This window comes from Heteronotia binoei, chromosome 17, assembly GCF_032191835.1.
Source record: "Heteronotia binoei isolate CCM8104 ecotype False Entrance Well chromosome 17, APGP_CSIRO_Hbin_v1, whole genome shotgun sequence".
Taxonomy (NCBI): Eukaryota; Metazoa; Chordata; class Lepidosauria; order Squamata; family Gekkonidae; genus Heteronotia; species Heteronotia binoei.
The window spans coordinates 23,385,350-23,401,244 of NC_083239.1; the positions used below are offsets into that span (position 1 = coordinate 23,385,350).

Here is a 15,895-nt window from a genome sequence, read left to right on the forward strand (position 1 = left end):
ATCCCCTGTTCCATCCCTGTTAGGATCTCAGGAAGGTGGCTTGGGGAAAGCTTTCCAGTCAAAGTGAACAAGACTGAGCCACAGGGGCCCTGAATCACAACAAGGCAGCTTCTGTGTAAGTATCTGTAACCACGGCCAACCAGTTTTAGCAACAGGAGTCTGCATCAGTTAAGGCTTCTGTGGTACCGCAGAGTCCTTGTGAGAGGGGAAAGGAGTGCATGCATCTAGGATTGGGTGCTCAGTAGTAAGAAGAAAACATGCTTTTTGTGCCAGCTTGCAGAGGAAAAGGAGAACACCCACACCTTGACTGTGTATATGGATCTGAGGTGATTTTAAAAATGGCTCAATCACCAGTCTTGGCTAGAACTAAATACTGACCCTAGTCCTGCACTAGTGATGAACCTCAGGCACAGTAAGTTCTCCTGGGGGTGGTACTCAGCCTAGAATATTAGCTTTTCAATCCAGGATTACAACAACAACAACGTCCTATCAAGATGCAACAGACTCATGGCCACCCTAGGACTGTGGGATTTCAAGTAAAGAGATGAGCAGAGTTGGTTTGCCATTGTCTTCCTTTGAGGAACAGTCTTGGTGGTCTCCCATCCAAGTACCAACCAAGGCAAAACCCGCTTAGCTCCTGAGATGTGATGAGATCAGGCTAGCCTGGGACATCCAGATCAGGCCAATCATACTATTGTAGGTGGTGGAAAGTGCCATCCAGTCACGACTGACTTATGGTGACCCTGCAGGGTTTTCAAAGCAAGAGATGAGCAGAAGCAGTTTGGTACATTCTTCCTGCAAATAACAGCCCCAGTCTTCCTGGCCAATCACAGCCAACCTTGCTAAGCTTCTGAACTCTGACACAATTGGGCTACTCAGAGCTATTTAGGCGACTTAGTCCAAGCAACTTATGGAGGGTTATCAGGGCAAGAGATGTTCAGGGGTGGCTTGTCACTGCATGCCTCTGCATCATGACCCTGGTATTCCTAGGTGGTCTCCCATCCAAATACTAACCAGGGCCAACCCCACTTAGCTTCTGGGATCTAATGAGATTTGCCATCCAGGTCAGGACAGGATACCCCTGCAGAAAATATGTCTGTTTGTACCTGGGAAGGAAGAAGACATCTGGGCAGAGAAGTATGGCATCCAGCTGGCACAAAGGCAATCAGACCCCCACTCAGTGAAAGTCAGCCCCACAAATCCTTCCTGAAAGGCAGCAGCCTCAAAGGACCCCATCCTGTGTCTGCCAGTCTCATGGATGGGTTTTCCCCCACCCAATCTAAACGCTAGGGCTGCCAGCAGATTGAGATGTAGGTGATTAATCATCTGCCTTTCAATCAATTAATTACTGAATTTAATTACATTTACATAAAATTGCTAAAGCTGAACTTTATTATAGGTGCCTTTCTGAGCCACCGAGGGAAGCATCCAAGAATTTGCAGTGCAGCAAATAAAAGCCACCACAATGGTTAGGATTTAAAGCAATCTTTAATGCTACTTCTTCAAACCAAAAGACTAGGGTTTTTTTAAAGCATGCTTTATATCTCCGCCCCATCTATTAAAGATCCCTCTTGCTGGTTTCAACAGGCTCCCATTAAAGCTTTCATCGATCAGTCGGCCAATTCAGCAGACTGAAGTGTGTCACTTTGCTCGACATTTCAGCCAAATCTGGCTGCAAAAACCAAAGTGCCTCTCTGGGAGGCCCGCATTGCCCCTGCCCCTTAGAACAGTGGCTGCCAGTCAATGACGCTCTTCTTACCTCCTTGATAAAATTCATGAAGCGGCCACCAAACCGCCATGCTTTATGCCGATGGCACTGGAGGGAGTTGACCGTCATCTGGGGGGCCCGCTGGTAGCACACCGAGACAATGTGGACTGCATCGTACAACAGGGCAGCATCTGTCTAAAATGAAGGGGAGCAGGATTGGCATTGATAAGTGTTTGGGAGGCAAAAGAAAACCAACACACTTCTAGCCCCTCCACACCCCCACCACGGCTTGGGGAATCCAGAGCGGATAGGATGTTTCTTCTTTACCCAGTGAATAGGTAAAATGCGGAATTCTTTTCCAGAAGACGTAGTGATGGTCACAGGCACAGATTGCTTTAAAAGGGGATCAGGGTTGGGGCCAGGGTTTACGGCACCCTAGGTGAGCCCACCCCTGACTTCCTGCCCTGCTACCCATGCCCATCTCCCCCCCTCACCCATGGATATAGTCAGGGCTTTCCTATTTACCCCAGCGTAGGCCTGGGTGGGGGGGCTGGATGTGGTGAGGTGAGCACAGCGGTGGGGGCCCAAGCTGAGGGCGCCCCTGTCCTCAGTTGGCACAATGGGAGAGGGAGTGCACCTGCCACCCCCGTTGGAAAGAGCTGGGTGGCTGCTGCCCATGACTCCTCCTCTTGCCAGGTCCCCAGCAAACTTGCAATAGCCACAGAAGCCTAGGCGGAAAGAGGCAGAGCAGCAGTGGGGAGAAGCCAAGAGTGCCAAGGCCGAGCGGGAGAGCACCTGCCGCCTGACCTGGCCCAGCAGTGGTCTCCTTCCCTCCCTCTGAGCCAACCCCAGTGCCACCATCACCAACTCCAGCACTGGGGGAGGTGGCAACAGCCCAGCAGTAGGAGGAGCAGAGGTGCTGCTGGCTCCCAGACCTGGCTGCAATGCCATCTTGCTGCCTGCCTCCCAGAGTGTGACTCCCTGGGAGTTGTAGTCTGAGCTGCCACTGCTGCTGCTTCTTAGTAGAGGGGTAGGCAAAGGGAGGCCATGCATGGGGAGGGGGAGGGGCCAGGTGGTGCCCTAGGCAGCAGCCTACCTGGCCTATTTGGTAGTGCCAGTCCTGAAGAGGATTAGATATGTTCAGGGAGGATAGATCTATCAGTGGCTACTAGCAATGGGAACTAAAGCAAACTTCCACATGACAGTCTCTGAATCCCAGTGCAGGGAGGCAGCATCAGATGAAGGCCTCAGCCTCTATACCCTCTAGTTGGATCTCCAGAGGAATTGGTTGTCCACTGTGTGAGACAGGATGCTGGACTAGATGGACCACTAGTCTGCTCCAGTAGAGCTTTTCTTATGTTCTCTGGCTCCTGCCTTCTGAAGCCCTCTGTAAGACACACCTCCATCCTTTTAACCAAGAGGCACATCTGGCTTTCATCTATTCTGCGCATGAATGCATGTCTAAGGGTGACTTCAGCACAGGTTCTCACCATCATGCCTCTGGGATGCCACGAGGAGAACTGAGAGAGAGGTTGCAGTGGGCAGGAATAGAATCAAGCCTGCCCCTATGCTGCTTATCTCTCCAAATGGCTTGACTCTAGAAGATACTGATATGGGATGACCAGTTTTGCCCAATGCCTTGCTGCTGAGCATGTGAACTGACTTCAAGGAAAGCCCCGGGCTCCCCTTCATCTCACCTAAAAGGAAGTTCCTGCGACAGATCGACCTCAAACCCCAATCAGATGCTTGGTCTCTGCAAAAACAAAGGCTGTGGCCCTCGTATCACGTACCATCATCACTCCAGCGCTCAACCCTGGCTCTGGCCGGGGGGCCACCTGCAACCTTTCCGTGGACCACTTCTCAATGATGGCAGACACGTGGGGGTTCTCCACGTTCAAGATCCGGAAGCCGGTCAGGTTCACCCCAGAGTAGCGATACTGCTCCAGATCTAATGCATAAAGGTCCTTTGGAGAAAGAGAGAAACTTGTTTTCATGCTATTGGTTTTGCCTGTTTTGTTTTTCTGATTTTGTCCTCCAACTTCATTACCTTGTTCATTTTATGTGTGTGCTAGGACACTACTACATCATTTTTACATCATTTAATGTGTCATTAAATGAGGTTTTGCTTCAGTTCTGCTTTTAGACTTCTGACGAGTTCCACAACTCTAATCCAACTACATTCTTTACTGAATGTCCCATCCTGTCAATTATACCGATTTATTCTGTGTGATCCACCTTAAGTCCAAATGAGAAAGGTGAACTATAAATAATGCAAACAAATAAATGATGAAACAAAATTCAGTGCGCTGCTTTCCAATTTTTGCAATTCTGTTTTACTTCTTTGCTTGTTGTACACAGGGTTTTTTTGTAGCAGGAACTCCTTTGCATATGAGGCCACACACACCCTGAGGTAGCCAATCCGCCAAGAGCTTACAGGGCTACAAAAAAAAAAAAAAAAGCCCTGGTTGTACATATGATACTGTTATCCCCTGGGCTGTTCTCTAACTTTGTGGTCTGGCCTTCATGCACTGATGGTATTGTTACACTGATTTTATTACATTCTTCTTAATTGTGCAATTCACCTAGAGTTTCAGCACGAAAGGAAGGAATAAATGAAGTTTCAACTTTGTCTCCCCCTCCTCTGGACCATGCTGGTTTTTTGCTGCACGGGAGGAGCAGCCCTGTGGGGATTGGGGCCCAGGGTAAGTAAAAAGACCCTGGGAGATGGGCAGCTCATCTTCACTAACTCCCTTGCCTTCCCTGCAAATTCCTACAGACATCTGTACGTGCAGACGCCAATGAAATGGGCCTCGAATGGTGCTTCCTGCCAATTCCAGCTGAGAGGCACTGCCTTGTCACCCATTAGGATAATTAATTATAATTATTATAATTCCAGCCCAGAAGCATACATTTTAAATATCTGAGAGAAGGAAAAAAAACAGCATTTGAAAAGTGAGACATTAAATCTCCCGTTTCTTGCCACTTCCAAGCATCAAATGCTAATGCAGCCAGCACTTTCAACATCTTCTGGCTTTCTGTGGGGGGAAAACAAAACAGCAAAAAAATCAGGGAGAAATGGAGCAAAAAAAATCAGGGAGAAATGGAGGGCCATACCCGGAAGACACTGAACACGGTGCCAGCAATGGTGATGTTTCAAGTGAAGCATCAAAGCATCTGGAGAGAAGAGCATCTTCCTTCTCTCATTGCTTCCTCTGGCTCACCTTCGCAGGTGCTCTGTGAAACAAGCCTGCCTCCTGGAAGCCAACTTTCCCCAACGTGTAAAACTAGCCCAGTGCATGCCTGCAACTTCTATGCATGCACATCCTGAACAAATGGCAAAGCCCTTACACTGAAGAGGCCCTGGGGGAAGAAGATATCAACTCCATCTTACAGTGGCTGAATTCAGACCACTAGTCAACTCTGGATTTGGAAATTCCTGGAGATTTGGGGATGGAGTTTGAGGAGGGGGGAGTTTGGGGAGTAGAGAGACCTCAGTGGAGTAAAATGTCATAGAGTTCACACTCCAAATCTGCCATTTTCTCCAGAGGGACTGATCTCTGCAGTCTGAAGATCAGTTGGAATTCTGCAGGACTTCCACACCCTGCCAGGAGGTTGGCAACCCTAGACTGGGTTCCTCCAAGCTGCAAGGACAGACCTTTTCCACTTGGCCAGAACTGGGAGGCTCTTGGGACTACTGAGCTGCACAGCCCTCTTTTTCCAGCTCTTGCCTGGTTTAATGGTGTTTGGATCCCTTCACAAACTGTCCTGGTCTCCTGACTCAAGATGCTGGAGGGGGAGGTTGGTTGTGGTCTACAGATCTATCTTTAACTCCCTTCCAGTTAAAGATGTAAGTGCAATCCACCTCGATAGGCAAGATTCCTTTAAAACGGCAACAAAAGTATTCCCCCACTCCTTCTTGTTATTGCATTAGGAGCTATGAATTTAGATTTGCGGAAGACCTGGAATGTGACCTGTGTCCGCTTGCAGATCGCTATCAAAGAGGAGCAAAGACGCACCCCTGGCCTTTCTGACCGGCCTCCACTGGCTGCAAATGAATGAGCGTGCCCTTTATGCAATTACTTGAGGAGGAGGGGGGAAAGGGGAAGCACTCCAGCAGACTCCTGGCAGGCGGCCCGCTGCTGCCACTTGGCAGTCCACACAAGTGAGAGGAGGGGGGGGGACACGTGCAAGCCCTGCTCCAGCGCACTTCCTTAATGCATCTCTTGGCTCTGCAGAGCCGTGCCAGAATATTAACTCCCTGCCACGGGGAGGACCTCGATTCAAGCCTCACTGAAAGCAAGTCGGAATGAAGCAAGCCAGGAGCGACTGACAGCTGCTCCGCTCAGCAGAACGGAGAAATGGCTGACCCCGGGGAGGGGAAGGAAGATGGGGCTCAGAAACGTCATTCCTAGTGTGGAGCATGGAAGATGAGAGCGCCGCAGGGAAGAACCTTAAATGACAGGCAGGCCATTTCAGCCCTTTATGGGACTGGCAATCTGGCTGGCCAAAGGGAAAGGATTCCCTCCCCTGCCCAATAGCTGCTTACTCCAAGTTGGAAAATACATGGAGATTGGGGGAGGGTGTGGAGCCAGCAGAGGGAAGGGTTTGGAGAGGGGAGGGACCCTCAGTGGAGTATAAGTCCTTGAGGAGTGCACCTTCCAAAGCAGCCATTTTCTCCAGAACTGATCACTAGTTGTAATTCCAAGAAATCTCCAGGCCCCTTCTGGAGATTGGCAGCCCTGACCCTACCCTCCCTGGCCACTTTCAAGGGAACGATTGCTGGTGATGGCACCAAGTTAAGCTCCCACTTCCAGTCTGAGAACAGGTCAGCTGTCTCACGAATCAAGTGCCATTTCCTCCTGAAGCTCTTCTCCAGCTTGGACTGCTTGTGCATGCCCAGCCACCCCACCAGGCACCCAAACCCAGCTGAGGCTCCTGTGTGGAAGTTCTTTGAGGTTCACCCCACCCAGCCAGTGACCCTCTCGTTCATGGTTCTGAAATTCGCTGGAACTCCTGAAATTTACAAAGCAAGAGGGTGCTGCGTGGAAGTGAGAAATGCAAGAAAGTCTAAGCCCCAATATGGAAGCCTCTCTAGGCTCTGCAGCTGGGAACTAGGCTTTTCCGCACCAAGTTTTTGCTGCTGCTTGGCTTCTTAACTGCATGGTTTAACGACCTTTGTGGCAGGGAGGGGGAATAAAGAAGCTATCAAGCCTTTTTCTTGGACACCAGAAGCCATTGCAACCAGCAGGTGCCTGGCTTAAGTGGAGAAGGTCAGAGAGGACGTGGGAGGAGCCTGGAACTTCCCCATATCATGCGACCAGTCATAGTTGACACATATTTTATTTTGTAAACCTGTCCATGTTGCCCAATACTAGGAAACTGAGGCCGTTTTCCCACTTACCTTACCCCGGAGCGACATCCCTCTTCACCGCGCCGCGTCTGCACGGATTTCGCACAAACTGCTGCGCAGCACCAGGAAGAGCCGCGTAGTCCCGGGGCTTTTGCGTCGCAAATGTAAACCGCCAAAAAGCAGTTTACATTTGCGACGCAAAAGCCCCTGGACCACGCGGCTCTTCCTGGTGCTGCGCAGCAGTTTGTGCGAAATCCGCGCAGACGCAGCGCGGTGAAGAGGGACATTGCTCTGGGGTAAGGTAAGTGGGAAAACGGCCTGAGAGTGTTCAGTCTTTCTTCACCTGAAGAGCCTTTTCCACTGAATGTTGCAGGATAGCCTGGGGCAAAGTTACAACATGCAGAGAACCACTCACACATTGGCTGGGTCTTCCTGGTGCCCTTGGACCCCACCAGCACTCCCCCCCTGCAAGAGAAACATGCACAGGCAGCCCTAGGGCATCTGGTGCCCTAGGTGAGGCCCCACCCTCCCACTCCCACAGGCAAAGGCAGAGGGTGGAGAGCATCTCTTGGTGGCGCAGCAAGTAGGCTTCCCAATCCCCAGGTCCCAGAGGGGGATCCCCCGGTTTTACAGGCTTCCCCCCTCCCCCAGCCAGCTGGCCGGCGGGGGAAGCCCCTCCCCCACAGCCATCATGCACCTCCATGAACAATTCCCATAGGGAATGATGAGGAATTGATCTATGGGTATTGGGGGCTCTGGGGAGGGCTGTTTTTTGAGATAGAGGCACTAAATTTTCAGTATAGCATCTAGTGCCTCTCCTCAAAATACCTCCCAAGTTTCAAAAAGATTGGACCAGGGGGTCCAATTCTATGAGCCCCCGAAGAAGGTGCCCCTATCCTTCATTATTTTCTATGGAAGGAAGGCATTTAAAAAGATGTGCAGTCCCTTTAAATGTGATGGCCAGAACTCCCTTTAAGTTCAATTATGCTTGTCACACCCTTGCTCTTGGCTCCGCCCCAATGTCTCCTGGCTCCACCCCCAAAGTCTCCTGGCTCCACCCCCAAAGCCCCCAGATATTTCTTGAATTGGACTTGGCAACCCTAGCAGCAAGCTTTGAACAGCACAGAGAGGCCATGTGCTGCCTGCTCACCATTGCTCTGCCTTTCAGAAGTGGAGCAACAGCAGCCAGGCAGCGCACAGCCTCTCTGCACCTTGCTGCGCCCCCACATGCGTCTTCCCCACCTCCAGCTTTGCCAGTGGTGTGGGTGTTGTGGAGGAGGCCAGGCAGCACGCAGCCTCTTCCCAGATCCAGAGGGCCTCTCCTCCTGGGCAATATCAATTGCCTGGGAGGTGGGGGTGGGCCCAATTTGGCATACCCCCAGCCCACGCCCTAGGCAGCCACCAAGGTCTGCCTAGTGGATGGTACGCCTCTGGAAACATGGCAGCCTCTCCATCTTTCTTGCTGACATTCCCAGGAGACTTTTGAGGAAAGCTGGAATTCTTGGAACACTCTGAAATACACTGTTATAGGAGAAGAACACCCCTTCCCAAAAATAGAATCACAGAATCAGAACTGGAAGGGACCATACAAGCCATCTAATCCAACCCCCTGCTCAATGCAGGATCAGCCTAGATCATCCCTGACAAGATAGATGCATGCAGTGTTTCCCTAACTGCCACCACTCAGAAGCAATATAAACTTAAGGCTGGTGGACAAGGAAGTAGAGCCAAACTGCACGTTCCAGTGGACATGGCTCCAACCTATGGCTGCCAATACTACTTAAAAGAAATATTTAGCCATTTAAAAATTGATACAAGGGTCTGATCCCCAGCATGTTCCCCACTCCCACATCTGTTAAAGTGCCGCTATTTTGGCACTGAACATGTACATGGGGGGTGGGTGGGATAAGAGAGCCTGGTGCCACTGTAGTCTGGGCTTCATAAGAAAATAGCCCCTGCAAATATTTTTAAATGGCTCAGTTTCCCCCCAAAAGGTTTTAGCTCCCATGGGTTGGACCCATGTCTGCCATAACATGAGGTATATCGCCTTTACTCTGGCAGCCTTTCCTTTAAACTGCTGCCCCGGTGCTACACTTGCAGTGGCCAAACAACAGGGACTCCAAGCATATGAAAACTGCGAAGATGGAAAATGTAAAGGTAGACCACCGAAAAAACCTCAAAAATTCACAAGTACCCGTAGACTGAAACATAATCATAGTAAATACAGATAATGAAATAGAATCAGTGGTCAAGATTCCATTTCAGGCTAGAATGGAACTTCAAGATTCCATTTGAGATATATTATGAGCTGTGCCCAGAGTAGTGTGGAAATCGGGTTCAGTTTTTCAGCCGTATAACTGATGAAGAATTGTTTTGAAATGTCTTGTATAGCTGGGAAGGACATATTGGCTGTAGAAATTTCTCTGAGATATCCTCTGCCTTTTCTTTGGACTTCAGGAAGTCTTCTGGACACTATTATATAAAGGAGCACAGAGAAATCTCTTGTTGGACTCGTGCTCACTATTGAAGAATGTTTCTTGAATTTATTTCTTGCTACCTATATCTGAATCATAAGCATCAATTCTATTTCATTATCTGTATTTACTACAATTGTGTTACAATAGGCTGATGACTACTGTTACTTGTGGATTTTCTGAGATTTTTTTTATGGCCTCCAATAACAGGGGCAGGAGAACCAAGATCAGTAACCAGGGTAGGCGTTGCAGCAGCCTGCTAATGTGACACACAACAGCCACTCCCTTTAAATGACTGAGTGTGCAATGTCACACAAATAAGGTCATGACTGCCAGCATCCCATTTGAAACAGCCCGTCATTTTGGAAGGGGTGAAAAAGACGACAACCGGGTTATTATTTTGCAAAGCAAAAACCGGAGCGGCGCCTGCTGCCAAAGCAGATCCTACCCCTTGCGAAGCTTTGCACAGCCAAGCCAGTGTCCTTTTAGCTCCCTCCATTTTCAAAGCAACAAACAGCCAGGCTAGAATGGCCTCTTGCAGGCTCCTGCGTGATTCAACCTTGCCATTTGGTGAAATACTTTGGCCCCTCCTCGCCCGAGCACCGCTCTGCAGCGTTTGATGTCCGCTGGGGACCTTTTAGCTCAACACAACAGACTAATTCAATCGCACCTCTTGAGCCTCGTATGGCAGAAACAGCGGCACTGGAGAGACGGAGAAAAAGCCATCGCCTAGAGGCACAACAATTTAAAATATCTTTCCCAAGATGCAGCTGTTATTTCAGGAAAGTGGCACTAATTGCTTATCTATTAATGGATTATAATTCTTTTTTGCTCCTTTCTGCCCCCAGCCCCTTCTTCAGCGTCACCTTCGGGCTTTTGCTTACTCACAGAAAAGGTTGCCGCAGCTCAGCTAGGCCTGATTAATAGGAAGTTATCAGGCATTTCCATGAAGCTGCTACAGACAGATAACGGCAGCAGCAGTAATTAAAATGTCTCTTGATTTGAGGGAGGGAAGAGAATTTAAACAAAAGATTTAGTGTGGTTGTTTCCTTGCATGTGTGTGTTTTCCTCTGGGGAATGAGATCTGGCAGATAAAGAGAGGGCTGCATTCTCCACCTCCTCTGCCACGGACTCCCACTGGGCCCTTGGGTGGGACATGTAGAGCTGCCCACATTCTCCACTTCCTCTGCCACACACTCCCTCTGGGCCCTTGAGTGGGACACATAGAGCCGCCCACATTCTCCACCTCCTCTTTCATTCACTCCCTCTGGGCCCTTGGGCGGGACACATAGAGTTGCCCAACTACAGCAACCAGCAGGAGACCACGGGGGCGGAGAACTTCATGATACCATTTTCAGTACAACCTGGAAGTGACTACATTGCATCTGAATGACACTCTAGCACCCACCCCAGAACTCTATGATTTAAACAGAGTTTGAGGCCAATGCTGGAGGACTTTCTGAAGTGGTTGCGCTGCTTTCAAAATGCACTGGAAGTGACAGCATGTCGGCATGCTACCAATCACCCCAGCATTTCCTCCTGCTGCCCAACAGAGAAGTGGTGGGCAGAATGGGTGGAAGGCAGGGAGTCTCCCACTGAGGTGGAAGATCTGATCTCACTTAGGGTCACCAGTCCTTAGCCTAGCTCCCCCTTTAAAGGAAATCTGAATATAGGCTTGGTATTCATCATCCCCAAAGGCAAGCAAACCCTTGCCCTTGGCTCTAGCACCCTGCCCTTGAGGAACTGAGGATTGGAAGAAAAAAATGGCAGGAAAAATGGCCTCCATAGTACCTTCCAAGGAATTTACCCTAGAATTCAGAGGAAATTCCAAGAACATCACCAGGAAGTGATGTCACGTCTTCCCCAAATTCCACCTTCACCAGGCACCACCCTCAAAACTTGCTATTTGCTCAGGCAGTGCTAGAAACCTTAACTGATTGCTACTTCACAGGGTTGTAGTGAGGTCAAACATGACACAGGCTAGATACATCTATGTCTAGTAGACTCATAAGCCACTGCTTCAAACCTTTGGGGGAATCTGCATTCCTTTGTTACATCAACACTTGATGAAATACATTTTGGCAGGTACTGGAGACCTGAGTTCAAGTCTTTCCTCCTCTCATGATGGCAGGTACCCAACAGCCAAGAGGTGCCACAGCCAGGAAGCTCTTCCATTCATTCAAGCATTTTTTGCTATGATGGATTTACAGGCCCACTTAGTGAGGCAATGGGCCTGGTTGGTGCGCCCAATGGTCCAGTCCTTCCATAAGCAGTGTCCCCGTTGACTTAGTCCCAGTTGACTAAGCCAAGCCTGTCATTGGTCCTCCCTGACCAGGATTAATGGGATCCACCAGTACCTGAGAGGGAGCAAACCCTGGGGGTGGAGATGTGAGGCATGCAAAGCAAGATACTTTACCAGTGTGGTGAAGATGAAGTGGTAGTATTCAGTCATCATCCCCATCGCCATGGCCTGTGGAAGAGTGAAAGGTAGCATGAGAAAAAGCAGCAGCAGGAAGGAAGGAGCCTGCAGTGCCATGCAGGACAGGGGCTGCCCAACGTTTTAGTGAAGGTATGAGCTTTTTGCCTTGCTACAGAGAGAAAGAGAGAGAGTTTTGTTGGGCTTGTTATGGGTGCATCTGGGTTCCCCTCCTCTTTTTCACTGTACTCATGCCCTCCAGTCTTTCTCAATAGGAAAGCATATGAACTATTTAGAAGAGAAATATCAGCATTAGGCTGTGTGTTCCACCCCAGGCTTACCCAGCAAATTTTCCTTAATTTTTCTTTCACATTTTCCTTTGATTGCGGGTCTTGAATTTAGACTTCCCAGATAGCAGGCTGACACTGACCACTGTACATGGCTGTCCCTCTGTTCTTGTAGTTGTTTTTGGGGGGAAGTTGTATTTTTTTTTAGTTGTAGTCATTTTTCTGGGGGAAATTATAGTTTTGTTGACAAGCACATAGCCCTCAGCCTGTGCCATGGTGCCTTCATATGTTCTCGCCTAGTACATGAAGCAACTTCTGTACAAAAGCTCACAATGCCCAGCTGCTTCATGTTCCCGAGTCTTAGGCTCAAAGCATTGACCATGAGATGTCTGTAATGAATGTCAATGAATCACAAGTAGGTTTGCAAGTTACAGATGTGCACACCTGAACAGCACATATTCAAGACTGGTACAGGACATTGTCTGCAGTTTTTGATGCAATAATTCATAGCAAGAGGTGACATTTATCAGAGACTGTAAAACAAAATATTGCAAGCGTGCTAATATTTTAAGCATGTTTTATTTTAAGTTTTAAAAAATCTTTAATTGTGTGTCTGTGCCCTTTATAAAATGTGTATGTCTGCTACCTGGCATTACATTTTATGATACACATGGCCGGGCCTGACAAGGTCTCATTAATGTCTCATAGCAAATGAATTTGACACCCCTGGTCTAGAAGATCTTCTCCCAGCCCTGAGTCTTCAAAAGTCACACAGATCATTTCTACTTGTGGATATTCTCCGAGTCCAGTAGAAACTCGCAGGGCTTTTTTTGTAGCAGGAACTCCTTTGCATATTAGGCCACACAGCCCTGATGTAGCCAATCCTCCAAGAGCTTACAGGGCCCTTAGTACAGCTCTTGCAGGATTGGCTACATCAGGAGTGTGTGGCCTAATATACAAAGGAGTTCCTGCTACAACATTAGGGGTGTGTAGTCTAATATGCAAAGGAGTTCCTGCTACAAAAAAAGCCCTGGATACTTGTAACATGACCTCTCACAATGACCCCATCCCCCCCGATACAATCTCTTGAGTCATGAAAGAAAGTTCTATTTTTATTTCACAAATCACATCTGTGGAGAAATATCTTCCACACAACACAGCACGTTTAAATTATGATAATTGGGACTGCCCTCTGTCTATGTACTGGAGCCCAGCCACAAGTATGCAGCTGGCAAAAAGGAAAAGTATAGGAGATGAGTTATCACTCCTCAAGCACCATGCACTACAGTGCTTAGAGTTACAAAGGGCTCAGCTGGAATGAGACAAAAAAGTTTACCCTCTAAAATCTCAGCTAGATTGGCAAAGCTGATGGATAGAGACCCAGAAAGTCAAAAGGCTAGACTGTATTCCTTCTTCTTCAGTCAGGAAGTCTGGGAACAACCCGAGAAGGGAATGCTTTTGCAGGGAGAGATTATAAATTTCTGGACATGAGGAAGAATATCTCTTTTATCTTTTGTTAGTGAAGTTCAAGTCATGAAGGACTGAACTTTTACAACAGGGCAACATGACCACATGTTGAGAGACTATGGATGGAGGTCCTGAACTATGAGGACTAACCTAATACAGAATTTTAAATACTGCAGTTTTAAGATATACTAACCTAGCTGGCGGCTTGGAGAATGCATTTAAAGTTGCTTTCTTTCCACCCCTTCCTGTTTGCCTGCCTGCTCTCAAATATCTGACTTTCATGTCTTGAGGCTCTCAAACATCTGATGTTTAATGTGGCTCTTACGTTAAGCAAGTTTGGCCACCCCTGTACTAGCCTATTGTAATTTAATATTGTTTACAATAAGTACCAAGTGTACGGTGAGAGGATTGAGTATTGTCATCTTTTCTTTGTATCCTTGTTCAGCCTGATGCTTGTACAGACCATGTGTGCTCTTTTTGTTTATTAAACTTTCTTATATTTTGAATGTTCAAAGCCTGGTCTCTGTAAATACACCACACCAATTTAGCCTTTCTAACAAGGAAGGGCAGCAGCTAAGCTCATCTTCTCCACAATGTGAAAATGCAATAGATTTCTCCCAGTACTAGCTAGTATGATCGAGTAGGAGATGTAACAACTAGGCAGAGCCTATAAACAGCAAGGCAGTAAAGAGTGCTAGACACACTAATCCTTTTAGCAGGAGATACTCTTCCAAATAAGTTGATGGCAACAGTTAGAGAGAAGTTAGTACTCCAGGAGTAAGACAAAAGAATGTCTTGCCAGGCAGAGATCTAGATGGCTGTATAGCAGGGGTGGCAAAACTTGCTTAACATAAAAGATACATAGAATAAACACCAGATGTTTGAGAGCCGCAGGACATGAGCATCATATGTTTGAGGGAGGGAGGAAAAGAAAGATGGAAGGAAAATAATTGATGGAGAGAAAGAGGTGGAAAGAAAGCAACTTTAACTATAAATGCATTCTCCAAGCTGCCAGCTGGTTTGGCGAAGTGATTTAAAGAGACAAATGCCTTCTCCAATCCAGTCAATAGGGCAGTGGGGGCTTCACGAGCCACACAGTATGTGTGAAAGAGACACATGTGGCTCCTGAGCTGCAGTTTCCAAGCTCCCGGATGAACAGGAATGGAACTTGTGAGACTGTTTCCTGACAGCAGCAGTAGACCATACCTAGGGTTACCAACATGCCTGGAGGGGGAAATGGTCCTGTCCCTTTAGAGGATCAATAGGCTGCAATTTACTGGAAAGGTACCTTCCTGCCAAGAAAAAGCCTCAGCTGCCCATTTCCACAACTTGACCCTCTGTTAAAGGGACAGGACAGTTTTTCTCCAAGCCAGCTGACAACCCTAGGCACATCATGGTCATGGGCTTGCAGTCCTGGGGTGCTTCTACACATGCTAAATAATGCCTTTTCAATCCGCTTCAATGACCATTTGCAACTGGATTTTCCCATTTCATGCAGTAAAATCCTGTTGCAAAATGCACTGAAAGTGGATGGAAAGTGCGTCATTTAGTGTGTGTGCTTGGAGCCCCAGTGAACTGTACCCTTTTCTCTCTACTCCCATGTCTGAGCCTGGCTGAGCACATGCTGGAAGAAGTGCAACTTCTAAAAGAGTTGCGTTGTGCAGCCAGGCTGGTCCGTTCCTCATTCAGAGGCTGCTTTTCTGATTTAAAATGACTGCAAGAGAAAAAAAGCCAAATAGAGGCAAAACCCCCAAGCTTGCAGAAAGCATGATGAAGCTGGAAGGGGAGAGAATTTTTTTATTATTATTATCGAGTTAAATCTGAATCAGTTTTTTGTGTGTGGGCCCTTAATATGCACCCACACAGGCAGCTAATTAAGAGATAAGCAATTATGTACCCCATATTCGTTAGAGCAAGGATTAGTATTCAGAAATGCTAATTAGAGATATTTCTAGGGTCAAAGAACACTGCAGAGGGAGCTGCGGGGGGGGGGGGGGAGGAGTGGGGGGGAGGGGAGACCAAGAGCTGTTGCACATAATCGCCGATGCCATCAAGTCAATTAGTACAAATTGAAAGTACCTGGCAGGTTGCAAAAAATAAAATAAAATTTAAAAATGTTACCAAAATAACCTGGGAAGACTGCTGATGCTGGCGCCCACAGAAAGATTTAATGTTTCCAAGAAGGTGAACGGA

General features: G+C 48.0%; 1 protein-coding gene across 1 annotated transcript in view; it reads right to left on the reverse strand.

Moving 5' to 3' along the window:
- The window catches only part of GRIK3 (glutamate ionotropic receptor kainate type subunit 3), a 291,059-nt gene that overhangs the window by 85,294 nt on the left and 189,870 nt on the right, over nt 1–15,895 (reverse strand). The window contains exons 5-7 of the mRNA XM_060258608.1: nt 11,949–12,002; nt 3,499–3,672; nt 1,760–1,903 (exon numbers count right to left, since the gene is read on the reverse strand). Coding sequence (XP_060114591.1) covers nt 1,760–1,903; nt 3,499–3,672; nt 11,949–12,002 — 372 coding nt within the window. The remainder of the gene's footprint in view (nt 1–1,759; nt 1,904–3,498; nt 3,673–11,948; nt 12,003–15,895) is intronic.